The 22,462-nt window shown below is 41.5% G+C and overlaps 1 protein-coding gene across 1 annotated transcript in view; it reads left to right on the plus strand.

Annotated features, from left to right (window-relative positions):
- Positions 1-22,462, plus strand: part of rttn (rotatin) — a 235,429-nt gene that overhangs the window by 45,226 nt on the left and 167,741 nt on the right. Inside the window, exons 12-16 of the mRNA XM_033018928.1 lie at positions 2,343-2,555; positions 4,874-4,986; positions 7,098-7,224; positions 10,347-10,472; positions 14,073-14,189. Coding sequence (XP_032874819.1) covers positions 2,343-2,555; positions 4,874-4,986; positions 7,098-7,224; positions 10,347-10,472; positions 14,073-14,189 — 696 coding nt within the window. The remainder of the gene's footprint in view (positions 1-2,342; positions 2,556-4,873; positions 4,987-7,097; positions 7,225-10,346; positions 10,473-14,072; positions 14,190-22,462) is intronic.

Below are 22,462 nucleotides of genomic sequence, written 5' to 3' on the forward strand. Positions count from 1 at the left end.
TTTTATATGACACTGTTTAATTGTTTAATAGAGTATCATTGTGCAGATGTCAGTAGCAGCAATTTTTTGGGGGTTCGTTTCAATGGTCACCTGTGGTGAAACTGACAAACTGTGTTTTTGGGAGACAATGCTGTCTGGTTACAAAGAAATGGCAAATGAACTGAATACGTATTTGCGTCAGTGTTCACAGTGGAAGACACCAGCAATGTGCCAGTAGTTCAAGAGAGGCAGGAAGCAGAAGTGAGTACAGTCACTATTACAGAGGAGAAGGTGTTTGGGAAGCTGAAAGATCTAAAGGTAGATAAGTCACTTGGACCTGATGTTCACCCCAGTGTTCTGAAAGAGGTAGCTGTGGAGATTGTGGAGACATTAGTGGTGATCTTTCAAGAATCACTAGAAACTGGAATTGTTCCAGAGGAAAGCAAATGCATTGTTGCCGATCATTTCAAGGGAACTAGAATACGAAAGCAAGGATGTAATGCTGAGGCCTTATCAGGTGTTGGTGTGGCCACATTTGGAATATTGTGAGTAGTTTTGGGTCCCATTATCTGAGGAAGGATGTACTGGCTTTGGAGCTGGTCCAGAGGAGGTTTATGAGAATAATCCCGGGGATGATTGGGTTAACATATGAGGAACATTTAGACTCTGGGCTTGTACTCGCTGTAGTTTATATGGATGAATGGGGGAATTTCATTGAAACCTATCGAATAATGAAAGACCCCAATGGAGTGGATGTGGAAAGGATGTTTTCAGTAATGAGAGAGTCTAGAACCAGAGGCACAGCCTTGAATAAAAGGACCTTCAAAATGGAGATGAGGAAGACATTTTTAAACCAGAGGGTGGTGAATCTATGGAATTCATTGCCATAGATGGCTGTGGAGGTCAAGACATTGGATATTTTTAAAGCAGAAAATGGTAGGTCTTGATTAGAAAGGGCATCAGAAGTTATGGGAAGAAGGCAGGAGAATGAGGTTGAGAGCGAAAAATAGATCATCCATAATTGAATGGTGGAATGGACCGGTGGGCTGAATGGCCTAATTCTGCACCTATGTCCCATGGTCTTATTTCTACATGATTAAATGGAAGCTTTCACTGAATTCACAATTCTGAGATATTTTTTGAAGCTAACGAGCTGATGACATCACAATGGCTCTGCTCCTCGCGGCCAGCAGCGTAGAATTTTCAACGCGCAGCCTGCTGTGCACTGTTTTTGCACGAGCTGCGAGTTACGTTAACCCCCACCCTCCTCGCAGTCATTTTGTCACCTCCTGCTTGCCGTCAACTGGCACTCGGCCGGCTGCCTCGCCCGCTGTGCCCGCCCCACCTGCAGCCCAGCCGCCCCCCGCCCCCTACCCCCAGGGCTCTGGGTTGAAGCCGCTGAACACGCAGTAATTTGGTTGGGCTTCAGAGGTCCCGCGAGGTCCCGAGAGCTGCCGAGTTCAATTCCGCTCCCCCCTCCCCTCCCCCCTCCTCTCCCCCTTTCCTTCTATTCCCCCCCCCCTCCTCCTCTCCACCTTCCTTCTATCCCCCCCCCCCCCTCCTCCTCTCCCCCCCCCCCCCCCCCATCCTCCTCCTCTCTGCATCTCTGGAGAGAAGTAATTACAGGTCGAGACTCGACCTGAAACGTCACCCATTCCTTCTCTCCAGAGACGCTGCATGTCCCGCTGAGTAACTCCAGCACTTTGTGTCTATCTTCGCTTTACATCTAATTAGCTGTACGGAAATGTGCAGTACAGCAGAACTACCTGTACTGGATTATGTGCGGTAATTCAGTGCATGAGGGTTTGTTCAGGGGCATTGGTTCACACTCTGGAACTAACTTGGCAGCATAACGTTTTGCCTACTTACTTTCAATCATCTGGTTTAATGATTAAACTAATGTGGCAAGGGATAATTGAAAAATAGTAATTGGGTGGTTATTCTCCTTTTCCCCACCCCTGCCTTTTCTTTATGTTCTTAAATTCATGGAGATTATTTTGGGTTGGTGTTCCTTAAGGCATCATTCAAACTGGATCTAAAGATTTTTGGAGAATGCTCTGACATTTTACTTTCATGGATCCCAAGGCTTGGTTTGTGAACAAATTCACTGTTGCAGGAGATTTCCATGGTTGTACCTCAATTACAAATGAGTCAGTTCATGTTTGCAGTTCATCTCGCAAGAACATCACAATCCAATCTAAGGCTGACATTTTCTTATATTTATTTGTATATTACCTTTACAGCATGAATCATTGGAGCAGCAAACTTTGCTCTTTCCTGGTTCTGAAGTCTTGGAGAGAATAATGGTTTAAATTATGATCAAAATGATTCTGTTTGTGACATAGTTTTTAATTATTTTATAGGCCAGTGAAGTTCTGCCAGAAAGCATTGGAAATGTGCTTTATCTTCTGTCTCTGGATGTCCCATTCCGTTTGAGCTATTTCAACGTTCATGAGTCTGTCACTGTCTACCTGGAGCAGGTTAGCTTGCAGAGCTACAATATCTATAAGAGAACCACAGAAGTAGCACACTCAATGGAATATGCATGTTCCTTTATCAATGAGGCTGAAGCAATGGTATGTACTGCCACTATTATTTAATATATTATTTATTAATTGTGAAACAGGAGGGGGGGTGGCTTGTTGAAATTGACTGAAATTGAATTTGCTTTTTCACCCCAAAATTCAATTTTCACTTCTGTTTTTACATAGCAAACCAAGTAGCTGAATTATTTTAAGGCACAACAGTGCCTGAAAGATTGGATCATTTTATACACTCTGGTCAATATGTCACTTGAATTAGTTTTGTTACTCTGTTGGCTTAAATCATTTCCTTAATTGAATATATTTCATTATTTCACTAATTTGCATTTGTAAAACTTGAAAGCTTTTTACTTTAAATGCGAAGTATTAACCCCCTTACATTAAATACCAATCCTCGTGAGAACTGATACATGGAAGATGCTTTACGACATCTCTTTTTGTTAAACTGTCTAGCTACAGAGATGTAACGGAGGGTCCTTTCATAGCTTTTCTTTGTAAGCTTCATGAGTTCTGACTGAACTTTCATTAAAAATGAGTATCATACCCAAAACAATATTTAAGTTGTCTAAATTTCTCCTTGAATCAAAAATTGCACTTCCCTTCAAATTTTTTATTTTTTTTATTTTGGAAAAGCATTATCAAATGTAATTACAATAGCCACCCCAAATGCTCAATTTATGCCTACACACTGGATCCATAGATCAATTATGATTCATTTTATGTTTTCTTGCTAATTTTACAAGCTGCTATATGTGTCTTTTTACAATACTGGAGGGTTTTTGACGAACAAGGTTAGTATTCACTTTTTGACACCAACACACTGTTCTTAACAAAATTCTACTCATCATGTGAAACCTTATAAATAGCAGATATAAATTAGATAACTTCAAGACCGAAAGTCAAAAACTTTTTTCATAACAGACAAATTTTCATTGTTTTCCCACCATTTTGGACACCAAAACTGTGGCATTAAAAACTGCCATATTTAGTCATGAATATTTAATTCATAAATAAGCTTCGTATGGCCCCTCGTACATAGACGTTTTGATAATGATCAAGGGAAATATCTTCATCAACACCAGGAGAAAAATACAGTAACATAAATGTAATACAGTTCAGTAAAGATGCCGTAACAGTCGTTGTGCAACAACCGTTATCGGGGTCGGTACGTCCGTACGTTAAACCATGGAGGTTCCAAACCTCCAATGCTTTTCAAACACCCAACGAGGTATCCGATGGTAGTATCGATCTTTCGGTGAGTTAATTATTTTTTTTAATTTTCCAATTTAATATATCAAAAACATTGTGGTGTCAAAAATGCAACGACCGTTTACGATATATTTTTCAACTTTTAATAATCAATTAAAATTTTTTTTGGACATAAACCAGTCATCCAAACTAAGAAACTGAGACAACACACTATCCCTTGTTTACCTGTCGTACGGACCAAGTCACTAACATCATTCCTTCGTGTCAACTTTGGGAAGCTCTGCAACGACCGTTACGGAGACATTTTATTTACACAAAAATCAGCCCAAATCAAATGATCTGGCGAATCATCAGCCATCAATAGCTCAAATCCATAAGGGGATGTACCGTTTAGATCACATTGATGAAAATGCTGGGTTCGTGCTCATAATGTAACGTTTGTTTTCTGGGACACCAAACCTTTGTGTCCACCGCAACTAATGTTTGTGTAACGAGCGTTGCGGTGTCCACTCAGATGGATGCAATTTCTACTAAATGATCAGGTGAATGAAGTGGAAACGTTATTTGCAATTTTATTGTTCCTTGTGGTATTCATAAACATAGAAAGGATAAGAAATACGTGCACTTACTGTGCCAACCAGGTCTCTGGTGGACACCACGCGACGACCGTTACACAAAATGTATTTGTATATTCTGATGCCTTTCTCAGAAACCTGCCATCAATATGCTATCTTTTCTTATATTTGTTGTTGATACTATGTTAGTCATGAACCCAATAAAGTCCTTTCAACTTTTTCAAGGAATTTGAAATTTGATTCAATTTGTCACATTTTTGTGTGCAGTATTGTAAAAAGATACATATACCATAGTACATTATTTAAACTAAACAACTCCATTCACCATTGAGGAGACCAGAACTCCCCATACATCATCGCATGCAGAAATCATGCAGTTTTTTGGAGGTCAAATCAGAGCAATAGTATTATCTGATTGTTCTCTTACATGAATAACAGTGATAATCCTCTGATTATCTCATAAAGGTAGAATTTGATGTTTTCCTTCATATTAAAAATAGATTTTCCTTGTAATATTTTGAAAGTGAAAGGAATTTTCACAGCCTAATGGCATTCTTCTCTTTGCAGAATGAAAAGAATCTCATGGATTTGATTGAATTGGCAGATCAGGCTGTGATCAGCCTTCCCTACCATCGGCAGCTCCAGCTGGTCCAGAAGTATATTAACATCTGCTCTGAAATGTAAGGCAGGAATTTCTTAAATCTATATTAAATGTAAATGCAGAATACTATGTCCTCCTGGTTTCTATATCCTCTTGACAAATGGGCTCCCAATTGCCCCTACTCCATTTTGAGTGATGAGCTGGGGTTACATAGAAACATAGGTGCAGGAGTAGGCCATTCAGCTCTTCGAACCATCACTGCCATTCAATATGATCATGGCTGAGCTGGCTCAAAGGGCTGAACGGCTTACTCCTGCACCTACTTTTCTATTTTTCTATGTTACTTGGAAAACATGTTCCATGAGTAAATGCTGTTGTTACAGGTTTTGAAGGGGGCCTTGAAAACATACTTGAAGAGATTCTCCTGTCCACTTGGTAATCCCCTGCCATGATGGAATTTTGAATAGAGAGTCTGCTTTCTGAGCGTGGTGTGAGTTGTAAAGGCAATATGACCTGGCCATTGGTTCTTGCTGTACTCTCAGTTCCAAGCATGTCTGTCTGGAAGAGGACAGGGATATAAATCTGTTGATCATGCTGGCTGATAAAGTGGATATTGTGAAATTTGCACCTCTCTAGGTCTCTGGCGCTGTAAGGCAGAAACTCCACTGCTGTTTCAGTGTGCCACCTCTGTTGGATGTGGAAAAAGTTCCATGTTTTCCAGTACTTGATCATGGAACTTCATTGTCGGGTTGTCATGTTGTACACAGAGAGAGGAACTTTGAGGAATTATATTTTGCAGACATTAAATTCAATATCCATTTTCCTGCATGCTTTTGTAAAGGAGTCGATTATGATTTAAGAACTTAGGCCATCAAACAGGCACATAAGCAAGTGTCATTTATGTGTTGCAGCTTAATGAGACCTGAGTGACATTGGTTGTGAAATTCAGGCAATGCAGGTTTAACAGTTCCCCGTTGGTCCTGTGTGTAAACTGCACACCATCAACAAACAAAGCAAATGCCTGATGCTGAAAATATCTTCATAATCGGATTCGATTATTTTGTCTAAACTGAAAAGGAATGTGATTTTTTTAATATACATAAATGTTAGCAGTTTTGAAGGAATAGTGTATTTTAGTGTTGCACCAGCATTTAATGCATTTGCTCAGCTTTTAATGCGTGGCACTAGTTATTCATTTAACCTCATATAGCCAAAAACAAACCCTTTTGTGTCAGTGTAGATTTTTGTTTGATCTTTGCTTCATTTGGAGCTGGCCTGCTCTGATACATACTGAAAAGGCTGACTGTCTGAAATTGTTTAGCTCGATCTTAAATCCTGAGAACTGTGGTGTGCTTGGTCATAAGATTACATTATGTTCCTTGAGTTTACATTGGGTTTTGTAGGTGGGAATGGGATAGAGAAGTAAATTGTTACATCAGTTCAATATCCCACTTCCATTTTGAACTGTCTTTGGCATCTTAATCATTATCCAACTTTCATTAAAGTCAATTCTTCCCTTTTGCGGTTAACATTGGACTGTAACCTGCTGTCAGAATAACAGTGAAATCAATGTGTAAATTATTCAGCAGCTATGTCCCTATTCAATATTTGCTACTGGAAATGTTCTGCTCTCTTGTCACCTTCACAAAAGCACAATCTTGCTGTCTACTTCAGCATTGAAATGCATTGAATGCACTGAACCTGATGTTTTTTTATGATAAATACATACTAAACTCATAACAAATTATTATTTTAGTGATAAATTATGTGTTAATTACTGGTGCCAGAAATGAACTATTAATTCTGTTTTAAGAGTCTCCTTTTGTGATTTTAATGTTATGATCAAATCTTTTTTTCCACAGTTTTTGTCTATCTAATTTGCATTGAATTCATCCTCACAATTTATGATTTCTTGTCTTTTGTACTGTTAGTTTCAATTTAATTTGCTTCGAAGATGCTTTTCTTTCAGGCTCGGGGCCCTAGATGTCTAATTGTCCTCACTGCAACAGGGTAAACAGCTTGTTGCACAGAAGACTTAAGTCATTAGATCACTTGCATGGCCCAGTTCATTTTCCTTGTGCGTATTCTGAGGAAAGCTATTGTCAAAGTATAGAGAGTTGAAATATTTTTAAATATTAGATTTTTGTTGTGCAAAAAGCTCAATTTTAACATGTTTATATTTGTTTGCAGTTGTAAATCGACACAGGGCAGCCCAATACATCAAGGAGAAAGTCAGAAAGTGTTCCTAAAGCTCTTATCTCATCCCCTGCCAGTTATTAAAACTGAGTCTTATTGCTACTCTTTAACCCTTGTAAAGGTAAGCAAAAAGCATCATTGATCTTTTGTCATGGGATGGGTTGTTATGGGAGATTTCAACATGCAGGTAGACTGGGAAAATCAGGTTGGTATTGGTATTAGGAATAATACAGAAAGTGCAGGATCAGTTTATTCCTAGGAGGAAGAAAGATTCCAAGGGGAGAAAGGGGCGACCATGGCTAACAAGGGACGTCAAAGACAGTATAAAAATTAAAGCGAAGAAGTACAATGTAGCAAAGATGAGTGGGAAGCAAGAGGATTGGGTAATGTTTAAAGAACAACAGAAGATAACCAAAAGGCCAATACGTTGAGAAAAGATGAGGTACGAAGGTAAGCTAGCCAAGAATATAAAGCAGGATATTAAAAGCTTCTTTAGGTATGTGAAGAGGAAAAAAATAGTTAAGACCAAAGTTGGACCCTTGAAGACCGAAAAAGGTAAATTTATTATGGGGAACACGGAAATAGCAGATGAGTTGAACAGGTACTTTGGATCTGTCTTCACTAAGGAGGACACAAACAATCTTCTTTCTATAGTAGTGGCCAGAGAATCTGGGGTGACGGAGGAACTGAAGGAAATCCACATTAGGCAGGAAATGGTTTTGGATAGACTGATGGGACTGTAGGCTGATAAATCCTCAGGGCCGGATGGTCTGCATCCCAGGGTACTTAAGGAAGTGGCTCTAGAAATTGTGGATGCATTGGTGATAATTTTCCAATGTTCTATTGACTCAGGATCAGTTCCTGTGGATTGGAGGGTAGCTATTGTTATCCCACTTTTTAAGAAAGGCGGCAGAGAGAAAACAGGGAATTATAGACTAGTTAGCCTGACATCGGTGGTGGGGAAGATGCTGGAGTCAATTATAAAAGATGAGATAGCTGAACATTTGGATAGCAGTAACAGGATCGGTCCGAGTCAGCATGGATTTGAGAAGGGGAAATCATGCTTGACTAATCTTCTGGAATTTTTTGAAGATGTAACAAGGAAAATGGACATGGGAGAGCCGGTGGATGTAGTGTACCTGGACTTTCAGAAAGCACTTGATAAGGTCCCCCATAGGAGATTAGGGGCAAAATTAGGGCACATGGTATTGGGGGTAGAGTGCTGACATGGATAGAGAGGTGGTTGGCAGACAGGAAACAAAGAGTAGGGATTAACTGGTCACTTTCAGAATGGCAAGGCTGGGTGCTGGGACCGCAGCTATTTACAATATACATCAATGATTTGGATGAAAGATTTCAACGTAACATTAGCAAATTTGCAGATGACACAAAGCTGGGTGGCAGTGTGAACTGTCAGGACGATGCTGGATTCCATCATTCGCTGATCTTCAATGGAGTATTATGTTGCCAAAAATGAGACCAGGCAAATTATCATAAAGATGGACCAGGGAACTGAGCACGTGCAGGTTGGAAAATGTTACAAATGAGCCAATAGATTACATCAATGTGGATAAATGTGAGGTTATCCACTTTGGTAGCAAAAACAGGAAGGCAGATTACTATCTAAATAGTGTCATGTTGGGAAAGGGGGAAGTACAACGGGATCTGGGGGTACTTGTTCATCAGTCTATGAATGTATGCATGCAGGTACAGCAGGCAGTGAAGAAAGCGAATGGCATGTTGGGCTTTATGACAAGAGGAGTTGAGTATAGGAGCAAAGAGGTCGTTCTGCAGTTGCATAGGGCCCTAGTGAGACTACACCTGGAGTATTGTGTGCAGTTTTGGTGCCTTAATTTGAGGAAGGACATTCTTGCTATTGAGGGAGTGCAGCGTAAATTTACAGGTTAATTCCCGGGATGGCGGGACTGTCCTATGTTGAGAGAATGGAGCAGCTGGGCTTGTACACTCTGGAGTTTAGGAGGATGAGAGGGCATCTTATTGAAACATATATGATTATTAAGGGTTTGGACACGCTAGAGGCAGGAATCATGTTCCTGATGTTGGGGGAGTCCAGAACCAGGGGCCACAGTTTAAGAATAAGGGGTAAGCCATTTAGAACGTAGACAAGGAACAACTTTTTCTCGCAGTGACTTTTTCTCACAGTGGCATTTCAGGCAGAATGCAGGCCACCAAATTCAGTTTCGTAGCATTTCAGGCAGAGTACATGCCAACAAATTCATTTTCGTAGCATCTCAGGCAGAGTGCAGGCCACCAAATTCAGTTTCATAGCATTTCAGGCAGAGTGCAGGCCACCAAATTCAGTTTCATAGCATTTCAGGCAGAGTACAGGCCACCAAATTGCCAATCAACTCATTACATTATCATTACGGGCTAACAAATCATTTATTGTAAGTACATTGCAGACTCACAGTTCAGTTGATTCACAGCTTAGAATCACAGTTGTGGACTCTCCCTCGCGATCTCCAGAGTGACTGACACACGTCCAGGCATGCGGGGTTTTATAGCCCTGCCCCCCCCCCTCCCCTCCCCCGGAAGGGGCGTTACCTTAATTGCGGTGATTGACAGGCGAGAGGACCAATCAGCTGTTCTCAAGATTTTTTTAAACACTCATAACTTTTTTATTTTCGGAAAAATCCTCGGGGGTGCCTCAGTGGAGGAGGACTGTGAGATGGCCAAAATCATAGCGATATATGGTAGCGTTTTTTCTAAAATCAATATACAGCACAGACAGGAAGTGGTCAAGATGAGACTTTTAGTTATATAGATAGATGTAGCCGGTCTGTATATGGCAAATACTACAAAGTGTAATGAGATAAGTGGACAAACACAAAATCAGCTAGTGTTGGTTGAGGAATAAGTCATGCCCCATGAACCGTACAAATTTACGTGTGTCCTCAAATACTGCAAAACAGCTTATTCCACATTTATAGGAGCCATTCAAATATTATTATCCTAACAACAGAATATTCCTCAAAGCTACAGGAAATGTCAAGTGCCTGAGGACCTGATGTGGATTATAAACCTGAAACCTATTTTGAACAACAGTGCCATCATGGGACTGAAGCTAAATGAACCTGTAATTACAATAATTGATATTGATGTTTTAAGAGAAGGAGCTTGAAAGAAATGTGTATGAAAACCAAAATTAGAAAATGTTAATGTGTAGAATTGATCTTGTATTCAATCCAGTAATTAATTTTATTTTTACATATTTTTTCAAAGGATTGCTTGTCAATCAACAATGTAACCAAACCAGTATCATCCGTGTCTCATGGTGTTCATTTTCTGCTCCATCCTCGGGTTTTGTATGAAATATGCACTTTTGGCTTACAAGACCCCATAGAGAAGGTACTTTTTCGATTTCTGAATGCTTTTATTAAAAGTAATGGGACACTCTTTTCTTGTAAATTGAGATGTGGGGATGATTACATGTGATTTGGTTGGAAGAATGCACTGGAGGAGGTCATTCAGTCTATTGTGTACATTTCAGTTTGTTGTTGGAACGCTTCAATTAGCCCATACTCTTTTTGCACAAAAATGTATGAAAAAGTTTTTATTTGAAGTATATACTCAGTTTGTTTCTTGGTATCTAAAATGGAATCCAGGGAACTTGGAATATATTAGCAGGGAGGTTACACTCAAACATGACACAACAGTTATTAGACAACAGCTTCAATATCATTTATTCTCTGTCCTGGGTCTCCTCCATTGCCAGAGTGAGCAACACCGGAAATTGGAGGAACAGCACCTCATATTCCGCCTGGGTTGCTTGCGTCCGGATGGCATGAACGTTGAATTCTCCCAGTTTTGCTAGCCCTTGCTGTCTCCTCCCCTTCCTTAACCCTCGAGCTGTCTCCTCCCATCCCCCCGCCCTCGGGCTCCTCGTCCTCCCTTTTTCCTTCCTTCTTCCCCCACCCCCCATCAGTCTGAAGAAGGGTTTCGGCCCGAAACGTCGCCTATTTCCTTCGCTCCATAGATGCTGCTGCACCCGCTGAGTTTCTCCAGCATTTTTGTGTACCTTCGATCTTCCAGCATCTGCAGTTCCTTCTTGAACAACAAACATCATTTATTTGAATGCAGGTTACCACATTGAGAGAAAATTATGATTTCTGAGAAATTTAGAAAGACTGGAAAAATTATAGCTCTGGAAAGATGAATTGGTATAGCTGTTTGCTTTGGAGCGTGACAGTGTATCTGATTATGAGGAGCCAAAGGTAGACACAAAATGCTGGAGTAACTCAGCGGGACATGCAGCATATCTGGAGAGAAGGAATGGGTGACGTTCCGGGTCAAGACCCTTTTTCAGACTTATGAGGAGCCAAGATGGGACAAATAGAAAGGACCTATTTACATTAGCATATGGGTCATAAAAAGGGGACATTGCTATTAAATAGTTGGTAGAAGGATTAAATATGAATGGATACCTTTTTTTAAACTTTTATGGTAAGGAGAGTCTACAACTCTGATCGAGATAGAAACAAAAAGCCTCAAGCAAAGCAAAAATGACATGTACATGCGCTCTGCAGAGTTTGATCTGGTAATCACAAGTGTGATTAGGTTGGCTAGATCTTTGTTTCTAACTGGCACTGATACATAGGCCAGATAATTTCCTTCCATAAAATAAATTTTCTACTATTGATCATCTTGCCTTCCCGAGCCCCCATTCGCCCTGATGGTACTACAGTCACAGAGGCCGAAGTCAGAAGATCCTTTAGGGGGGTGAATCCTCGGAAAGCGTCTGGACCCGATGGAATACCCAGTCGATTTCTCAGAAACTGTGCGGACTAACTGGCTGGATTATTTGCGGACATTTTCAACCTCTCACTTCTGAGGTTCCCACCTGCTTTAAAAGGGCATCAATAATACCGGTGCCCAAGAAGAGCAAGGTGACGTGCCTCAATGACTATCGACCAGTGGCACTAATGCCGGCGGTGATGAAGTGCTTTGAGAGGTTGATCATGGCGCATATCAACTCCTACCTCGACAAGAACCTCGACCCACTGCAGTTCGCTTACCACCACAACAGATCAACGGTGGATGTGATCTCGCTGACTCTCCACTCCGCCCTGGACCACTTGGACAACAAAAACTCATATGCCAGGCTGTTATTCATTGACTACAGCTCGGCATTTAATACAATCATCCCCTCCAAGCTGGTTACCAAGCTCTCAGATCTCAGCGCATCCCTCTGCAATTGGATCCTCGACTTCTTCATTCACAGACCACGGTCTGTCCGTATTGGTGGAAATGTGTCAGCCTCGATAACAATCAGCACGGGAGCACCTCAAGGCTGCGTGCTCAGCCCCCTGCTTTACTCGCTCTATACTCATGACTGCGTATCATCAAGTTCGCCGACGACACCACTGTTGTAGGAAGGTGACGAGTCAGAGTATCGAAGCGAGATTGACCAAATGGTGCCAGCACAATAACCTGGCTCTCAACACCAGCAAAACCAAGGAACTGATTGTGGACTTTGGAAGGATCTCTCCTGGTCCCAGCACACTGATGCAATTATAAAGAAAGCACATCAGTGCCTCTACTTCCTGAGAAGATTACGGAGAGTGGGTGTGTCAAGGAGGAGTCTCTCGAACTTCTACAGGTGCACAGTAGAGAGATTGCATCGTGGCTTGGTACGGCAACTTGAGGGTCCAGGAGTGGAAAAGGCCGCAAAAAAATTGTAACCACTGCCCAGGCCATCACTGGCTCTGACCTCCCAGCCATCGAGGGCGTCTATCGCAGTCGCTGCCTCAAAAAGGCTGCCAGCATCACCAAGGACCCACACCATCCTGGCCACACACTCATCTCTCCGCTGACATCAGGTAGAAGGTACAGGAGCCTGAAATCTGTTACATCCAGGTTCAGGAACAGCTTCTTCCCTACAGTCATCAGACTATTAAACACAACTTCAAACAAACTCTGAACTATAACAAGCCTATTGCACTTTAACTGTTTATTTATGTGTGTATATATATATATATTCTATGGTATATGGACACAATGATCTGTTCTGTATTTACGCCCACAATATTCTGTTGTGCTGCTGCAAGCACGAATTTCATTGTCCTACCTGGGACACATGACAATAAACTCTCTTAACTTGACATGACCAGTATTCAGTTTGGTTCTCCACGCTGACAAAATCAGATGCTTCTTTTATCTGTTCATTTAAACTGTATTTTTGACCTTTGGACATCAAGGTACCATTTGATTCACTGCACCATGAAGGTGTCTAATTCAAAGTGAAGTTCATAGGTTAGAATCTTGCATATCATAAAGAAAGATGGTTATTGTTATTTGAGGTCAATTATCCTCACATCAGGACATGATGTTGACATTCAGGATAATGTTCAAGGCTAGCATTTTAAGGTGTTTCATCGCGACCTTCCTTCCATCTGAAGTAGGAATGTTTTCTGATGATTGCACAACCTTCAATTGCATTCCTAACACTCCAGAGAATGAAGTAGCCCTTGGCCGCCTGCAGCCAGACCTAAATATTCAGACATGGACTTTGGTGAAATGTAATATTCAAGCAACATACATGCCAGTTTTCACATAAAGGTCACATTTTCCGTTATCATCAGCAATATAGAACATCCTTCATTAAATCAAATCCCTGATACCACACACTGGTCACAATACCTTTCACTCATCCATGGGTTGGTTAAATCCAAACCACTGCGCATCTTCCTGCTCTCCCAATGTGCCACCCCTATTTTTAATATCGGTTGTAATCCACCTACTCGCGTCTCAGTCTTCATACCAGTGCCTTTCAACTGTCAACTGCAAAGATACGGTCACGTTAAACTCACCCATTTTGTTGTTGGGGGAAAAAAACCCTTAAAATCTGTGTTTTTGATCTTACCCTTTCAATATATTTCTCAAAAGATTTTGTGAGGATGTGAATAACTTTCTCAAACGTGAACAATGCATTTCTCTATCATCTTGCAGGTGAACACTGCTGCAAAGGACATAATCCTCTACCTAATGCAAGGACATCTAGTTATGAGCGCTTTAAGCTGGAACAAGTTATGTGAAGCTCTCTACCCTGTTATTCCAGCCCTGCAGGTAATTTTAGCTCAAATTCTGAAGCAAACCTTATTCTTTTCTTATTTTCTTTATGCCGGAGATATGTCACTGGGTTCAGCTGTAATTGTGACTCAAATGGACTGCTCGCAATGAGCCAGAATGCTTGTCTAATATTCTGGCAAATGTAGTGAAACTAAAGGATTGAACAGAGGCACCGTGTTCTGCTTTATCTTTGAATTGCATTGCTGTTAATTTCCTCATCATTAAAGGACAGAATTGAATATTCACTCTCATTTGACTTTGGCTGCAGAAAAATAAATGGATTTAATTAACACTAGAATACAAAGGTCCACATTTTGCTGAATGTGTTCTGCCACATGCACTTTGCATTTGGCAACCCCATTCTGTTGTGCCATATGTCCTCCACCGAGTTGCCAAGGCGATGTGTGACTTGCAGGTGAGCCAGAAGAAACCCCACTCACAAAATTGGTGAGTAAACCTTAGGCAGATAGGAACTCCTGCCTGCAGCTTTGCAATCTGTCAATGCATTCAAGTGAAATAATAAAAAAGAGATCCAAAATACTTTAATGTAAATAAAGCATTACTGCAAGTACATATGTTTTGAAAAGCCAACTCGATTACGTGGGACCTGTTGGGTCCCACGTAATCTCAGTCACACGGGAGGCCTGGTCCCCCAATGCAACCCATTCCCGAATGCAATATCCACCATGGTGTGGGGAGGGGTGTGTGTGTGGGGGAGGGGGTGTGGTGTGGTGGAGGGGGGGCTGTGGGGACGGGGGATGGTGTGGGTGGGGGGTGGAGGGTGGAGGAATGGAGGAGGGGTAAAGTGAGGGTGTGGGGGATGGGGGTGTGTGGAGAGGAGGGGGAGGGACTCCACACAACGGCCACTGGCCGCGGCACCACACAGCGACTTTCCCGACTCCACACAGCGGCTTTCCCGACTCCACACAGCGGCTTTCCCGACTCCACACAGCGGCTTACGAGACACCACACAGCACCTCCCAACTCCACACAGCGGCTTACCCGACTCCACAGAACGATTTTCCCAACTCCACACAGCAGCTTTCCCGACCCCACGCAGCGGCTTTCCCGACTCCACACAGCGGCTTTCCCGACTACACGAAGTGGCTTTCCCGACTCCACACAGCGGCTTTCCCGACTACACTCTTGCGGACTCAATCAGCACTTGTGGATTCAACCCCGCCTCCGGGGCTTTATTCTCCAGCGGGTGCCGGAAGGGGCGTTAGCTTTGTGGTGACTGACAGGCAAGAAGACCAATCTGCTGATCTCACGATTTTTTTAAACTTTCATAACTTTTGTAATCTACCACCGATCAGAACAAAACTTGGTGCGCTTGGAGGAGCAGAGAACGGCGAGTAAGGTGGCAAAAAATCCTAGCGATAAAGGGTACCGTTTTTGCGCAGATTTAAAAAAAAAAGCAAACCGGAAGTGGTCAAGATGAGAGTTTTAGTAATAGAATAGATAGATAGATATCCTATTTTGTTATTCTTTCGTACATACCAATGTGTTTGGCAAACTGGCAGGATGAATGGAGATGGATTTGCCATCTGCTGGTGGGCTGCATGCATCATCTGCCTGGTGGTATTGGGGCATTTCCCTTTGAGATTTCTCACCACCCACGAGCTGCAACAATTGGGGGCTTGGTGGAGCTGAGCAGAGCGGCCACTCTTCCTGTGCCTGCTCACTCTCTCTTCACAGGTGGTTGTTTGATGCTCTCCCGCACAGCATTATTGTTTATTTCCAATTTGCAAACAGTTCAAATTGTGAGAGTCCTCGGGAACTGAAATGTGTCATAACTTTCGACAATGTTTTTATTTTCAAAAAGATTTCTAGCATAACAACACTTTCCACAATTGGACCATTTGTTCCGGTTGTTGCTGACTCCTCATATTGGCGGATGTATTGAGAGGTCACCTGTAAATGTAGCCTTTATGAATGCAAACATCTAGATTCATTATCATTGCCTAATATGATTAGAAAACTTGTATGGCCGGCACTTTGATACAAACACGCAAACTGCAAGCCTTAAAAGGTAGGCCATTATTCCGACATTATAAAATTAATTGATCCAGTGGAGATATTGATGGTAACAAGTTGCGAGTTGAAAATATCAGTACTTTGGTACTTCAGTACATTAATTTCACCAGATAAGTTGTCATGCTGCTCATTGATTACTCCTTGTGAAATTGATCATGGCCACACAAAGATGTAATCAATTGGCTCCAAGTCTCCAACTATCGCAGTCGATGGATGTATTATAACGTGTTTAATGAAAGAAGATGACTGCCATTAATTGGTCGGTCAAGTCTCTCAATTACAAATGTGCTGGACCCAACTTGATGATAATTTGGCCTGAATTATTTGAAGGATTGAGAAAGGATGTGCACTGAGGAACTGCTCAATGCGACTGAGCAGATCGAGCGCAGTCTGCCAAAATAATGATCAATTATTGAGCCATTCTGCAGTTCTAACATCTCAGTAGATTTTACTTGTGTGGTCAGCTGGACAAGAAATGAAAAATGAAGAATATGGAGTCTCTCTGCTGTCACCGAGGGCTCTTCTCAGATGCAAACAGTTTGCTGTCACAGGCCTGGCAGTATTGGGAGGTAGTTTTCATTTTAGAGATATAGCGTGGAAACAGGCCCTTCAATAGACAATAGGTGCAGGAGTAGGTCATTTGGCCCTTCGAGCCAGCACCACTATTCAATGTGATCATGGCTGATCATCCCCAATCAGTACCCCGTTCCTGCCTTCTCCCCATATCCCCTGACTCTGCTATTTTTAAGAGCCCTATCTAGCTCTCTCTTGAAACCATCCAGAGAACCTGCCTCCACTGCCCTCTGAGGCAGAGAATTCCACAGACTCACCACTCTCTGTGAGAAAAAGTGTTTCCTCGTCTCCGTTCTGAATGGCTGACTCATTCTTAAACTGTGGCCCCTGGTTCTGGACTCCCCCAACATCGGGAACATGTTTCCTGCCTCTAAAGTGTCCAAAACCTTAACAATCTTATATGTTTCAATGTGATGCCCTCTCATCCTTCTGAACTCCAGAGTGTACAAGCCCAGCTGCTCCATTCTCTCAGTCCCGCAATCCTGGGAATTAACCTTGTAAACCTACGCTGCACTCCCTCAATAGCAAGAATGTCCTTCCTCAAATTAGGGGACCAAAACTGCACACAATACTCCAGGTGTGGCCTCACTACGGCTCTGTACAACTGCAGAAGGACCTATTTGCTCCTATATTTGATTCCTCTTGTTATAAAGGCCAACATGCCATTCGCTTTCTTCACTGCCTGCTGTACCTGCATGCTTACTTTCATAGAATGATGTACAAGGACCCCCAGATCCCGTTGTACTTCTCCTTTTCCCAACTTGGCGCCATTTAGATAGTAATCTGCCTTCCTGTTTTTGCTACCAAAGTGGAGAACCTCACATTTATCCACAGTAAACTGCATCTGCCATGCATCTGCCCACTCCCCAACCTGTCCAAGTCACCCTGCATTCTCATAGCATCCTCCTGCCACCCAGCTTTGTGTCATCTGTGTGGCAAATTCACACTGCCACCCAGCTTTGTGTCATCTGTGTGGCAAATTTGCTAATGTTACTAAGAATCCCTTCATCCAAATCATTGATGTATATTGTAAATAGCTGCGGTCCCAGCACAGAGCCTTGCTGTACCCCACTAGTCACTGCCTGCCATTCTGAAAGGGACCCGTTAATCCCTACTCTTTGTTTCCTGTCTGCCAACCACTTTATCCATGTCAGCACTCTACCCCCAATACCATGTGCCCTAATTTTGGCCACTAATCTCCTATGTGAGACCTTATCAAATGCTTTCTGAAAGTCCAGGTACACTACATCCACTGGCTCTCCCTTGTCCATTTTCCTAGTTACATCTTCAAAAAATTCCAGAAGATTAATCAAGCATGATTTCCCCTTCGTAAATCCATGCTGACTCGGACCGATCCTGTTACTGCTATCCAAATGTGCCGCTATCTCATCTTTTATAATTGACTCCAGCATCTTCCCCACCACCGATGTCAGGCTAACTAGTCTATAATTCCCTGTTTTCTCTCTGCCGCCTTTCTTAAAAAGTGGGATAACATTAGCTACCCTCCAATCCACAGGAACTGATCCTGAATCTATAAAACATTGGAAAATTATCACCAATGCATCCACGATTTCTAGACCATTAAGTACCCTGGGATGCAGACCATCAGGCCCTGGGCATTTATCAGCCTTCTGTCCCATCAGTCTTTCCAACACCATTTCCTGCCTAATGTGGATTTCCTTCAGTTCCTCTGTCACCCCAGATCCTCTGGCCCCTACTATAGCAGGAAGATTGTTTGTGTCCTCTTTAGTGAAGACAGATCCAAAGTACCTGTTCAATTCATCTGCCATTTCCTTGTACCCCATAATAAATTCACCTTTTTCGGTCTTCAAGGGTCCAACTTTGGTCTTAACTAATTGTTTCCTCTTCACATGCCTAAAGAAGCTTTTACTATCCTGCTTTATATTCTTGGCTAGCTCACCTTCGTACCTCATCTTTTCTCCCCGTATTGTCTCTTTGGTTATCTTCTGTTGTTCTTTAAACATTACCCAATCCTCTAGCTTCCCGCTCATCTTTGCTACGTTGTACTTCTTTGCGTTAATTTTTATACTGTTTGCATAAACATGAGCTATGCAGACTGAGGTGTGCATGCTCGCTTTTTTTCTCTTTCTCTCTCTCTCTCTCTCTCTCTCAATGACGCAGCCTGATCTTGTGTGCTTTGTCTGTCCTGTCTTCTGTGTGTGTGTGTTTGTGTCAATCTGTGTATGTGGCACTCCCGTCCCCTTTCTCATGCTATTTCCCTACCCCACTCCCCCAACCTTATCTACACCCAACTGATCCATAATTGATACAGCTAAAGGCCTAAAAATCATCCATTTGAACATTAGGAGTCTTCTTCCAAAGATAGATTTAATTAGAGTTTGGATTGCACAGAATAAACCTGACATAATAACATTTTCAGAAACATGGTTACATAGTGAAATTTGTGACAATGATATTCATATTGATAAATTTGCATTATATAGAGCAGATAGGACTACGAGAGCTGGAGGTGTAGCTTGTTATGTGTCAACTCGCTTTATATCTGAACCTACTATCCCTAAAGTAACCTCATCTCTCTTTGAAAGCCTTTTCATTAGGTTAAAACTTCATGAGAATAAACATCTAATTATCGGCACTATCAATCGATCCCCCCCTGTTCATCCTGACTCAACTAAGTCCCTAATTTCCACTCTCACCTCTATTGAACACCCATGTGAATTAGTGCTTCTTGGTGACTTCAATAAAAACTGGCTCGATCGCTCCTCTTCTAACGACAAAAACTTGCTTAAAAGTATAAACCTGACCCAGTTAATCAACGAACCTACCAGAGTTCATGGCAATTCTACATCACTATTAGATTGGATTCTTGTTACCCATCCTGACCGAATCTTAACATCTGGTGTTTTGTCAGATTGCTTTAGCGATCATTCTGCTATTTTCTGTGCGTGGAAGATTAAACCTTCCCGTCTCCCTCCTAAACATATTCGTGTTAGACAATGTAGAAAATTTAATTATGATAATTATATGCAGGACCTGATTGCAATAAACTGGGACAGGTTTCAACTTATACCAACTGTCGAGGATGCCTGGAATTATTTATACACTGAAGTCACAAGATTTATCGATAAGCATGCCCCCTGGAGAGAAATAAAAGTCAAGGGAAAACATTTACCATGGATTAGTGCTGATTTGATCAACCTTTTTAATGAGCGGGATAAAGTCTGGAAGACTTTCAGGGAAACAAAGGACCCTGCTGATTGGGAAAAATATAGGTCCTTAAGGAATCAGTGTACGACAAAAACACGTAATGTTAAATCAAGTCATTTTAAAAAACATCTTTCTGAAGACATGCCTAATCCAAAAAAGTTCTGGAAAAGACTAAATAATGTTCTTAATAAATCAAATCAAAATATCAGCACTCAGATTCGGGTCAACAATGACATCATTCAGGACCCTGCTGTTATATCCAATGCTTTCAACCAGCACTTCTCCACTGTATGTAGCTCTACTGTATTTGACTCATCTATTATATGTGACTTTCCAGCTACCTCTACATGTAGAAGCTCTTTTTCTTTTCAAAAAATAAAACCTGTTGACATTCAACATGCTATTAATGAATTAAAGGATGATTGTGGACCTGGACCAGCTGGTATTGAGACTAAATTCATTAAGTTAGGAGCTAATATTCTAATGTACCCACTATGCGACCTGTTTAATTTGTCCTTTTCAACTTGTACCCTCCCTTCCGTGTGGAAGTGTGCTAATGTTACTCCACTGCATAAGGGAGGCGACCCACACGATATTAACAATTACCGCCCCATCTCAATTATCAACTCGGTGGCTAGAATTCTTGAGAAACTAGTGTTTAACCAGCTATCACATTATGTCTCAACTTTCAACATTCTATCTCCATGCCAGTCTGGGTTCAGACCTAATCACTCCACAACTACAGCTCTGTTAAAACTCACCAGCGATGTGTTCACTGCTTCTGAGGATGGTAAACTCACCGGTGCCATCTTTCTTGATTTAACCAAGGCCTTTGATGTTGTCGACCACTACCTACTGCTTGATAAACTTTACTCTATTGGTCTTTCTCAAAACAATCTACTGTGGTTTAACTCATACCTTCATAACAGACGCCAATGTGTCACTTTTAATGGAAGTCAATCCAATTTCTTAATTGTTGAGAAGGGGGTCCCGCAAGGTTCGTCTTTGGCACCACTCCTTTTCTCTATTTTCATAAACGACCTCCCTAATATCTGTTCTGACTGTCAAATACAACTATTTGCCGATGATGCAGTGCTATATACATCTAGTACTAACAAGTCTGAAATTGAAAGAACCCTTCAATTAGATCTTACTTCTGTTCAGAAATGGCTATTATTTAAAAAATTAATTTTAAATAAAAATAAATCATGCAGTATGTTATTTGGTACCCGACAAGGCCTTAGTAATTCTGTAGATCTGACTATATCATTTATTGAAGGATCACCATTAGAACACGTATTGAACTTCAAATATCTTGGTGTTTGGCTCGACCCAACACTTTCATTTACGAAACATAGTGAGACGATTACTAAAAAACTCAGCTGTAATCTAGCTATTCTTTACCGCCATATAAATTGTTTCACCTTTCAGATGAGAAAAAGAATTGTCTCTCAACTACTACTACCAACACTGGATTATGCTGATATTGTCTATCAGAATACATTTGATACACATCTTCAATCTCTCAATGTAGTTTATAATAGTCTTTGCAGATTTATTTTAAGGTGTCCATATATAACTCACCACTGCTCTATGTACGAAACTCTAAACTGGTTATCCCCCCACGCTCGAAGATGCTACCACTGGTTCCAGTTCATCTTTAAATGCATCCATCTCAATTACCCTTCTTATCTAAAACAAGACCTATTACCATACACACCCTCACACTCACTAAGACATATTCAGCAACCCTTCTTTTTCATTCCAAGAACTAACAAAGAAATTGGGAGACGTGCATTTAAATTCAAAGCTCCTTCTGACTGGAACACTTTGCCTAGTACCATAAGGACTATTAGCTCATTTTGTCTATTTAAAAATACACTTTTACTCTTCCTTATAAAACAATGTACCTGTTTCTAGTATTAGAGTCTTCAAGCTCCTTTATCTAGCTTGCTCTGTGTGTGATCATTTGTGCTGTAACATATAACTTATTATTTTTGGATATGTAAAGTCAATTAACAATTGTTATAAACTATAACAAGTGGGGATGGAGGGGTTATGGGATTGGTGTGTGGGTAGGTGGGTCAATGAGAGCCTTTATGTATGTTATGTCTTGTGCTGTATGTTTTATGTTGGAGCCCCTCCAAAACGAGATGACTGTCCATCTCAAGGGGTTATCCATGAATAAACTTGTTTCAAACTTGTTACTGTACCTGACATCCCTTGTCAGCCTTGCCGGCCCATCAAGTCTGCGCCGACTAGCGATGCTCGTACACTAGTTCTATATTAACCATATAACACCATATAACAATTACAGCACGGAAACAGGCCATCTCGGCCCTACAAGTCCGTGCCAAACACCTTTTTTCCCTTAGTCCCACCTGCCTGCACTCATACCATAACCCTCCATTCCCTTCTCATCCATATGCCTATCCAATTTATTTTTAAATGATACCAACGAACCTGCCGCC

Source organism: Amblyraja radiata, chromosome 4, assembly GCF_010909765.2.
Source record: "Amblyraja radiata isolate CabotCenter1 chromosome 4, sAmbRad1.1.pri, whole genome shotgun sequence".
Lineage (NCBI taxonomy): Eukaryota > Metazoa > Chordata > Chondrichthyes > Rajiformes > Rajidae > Amblyraja > Amblyraja radiata.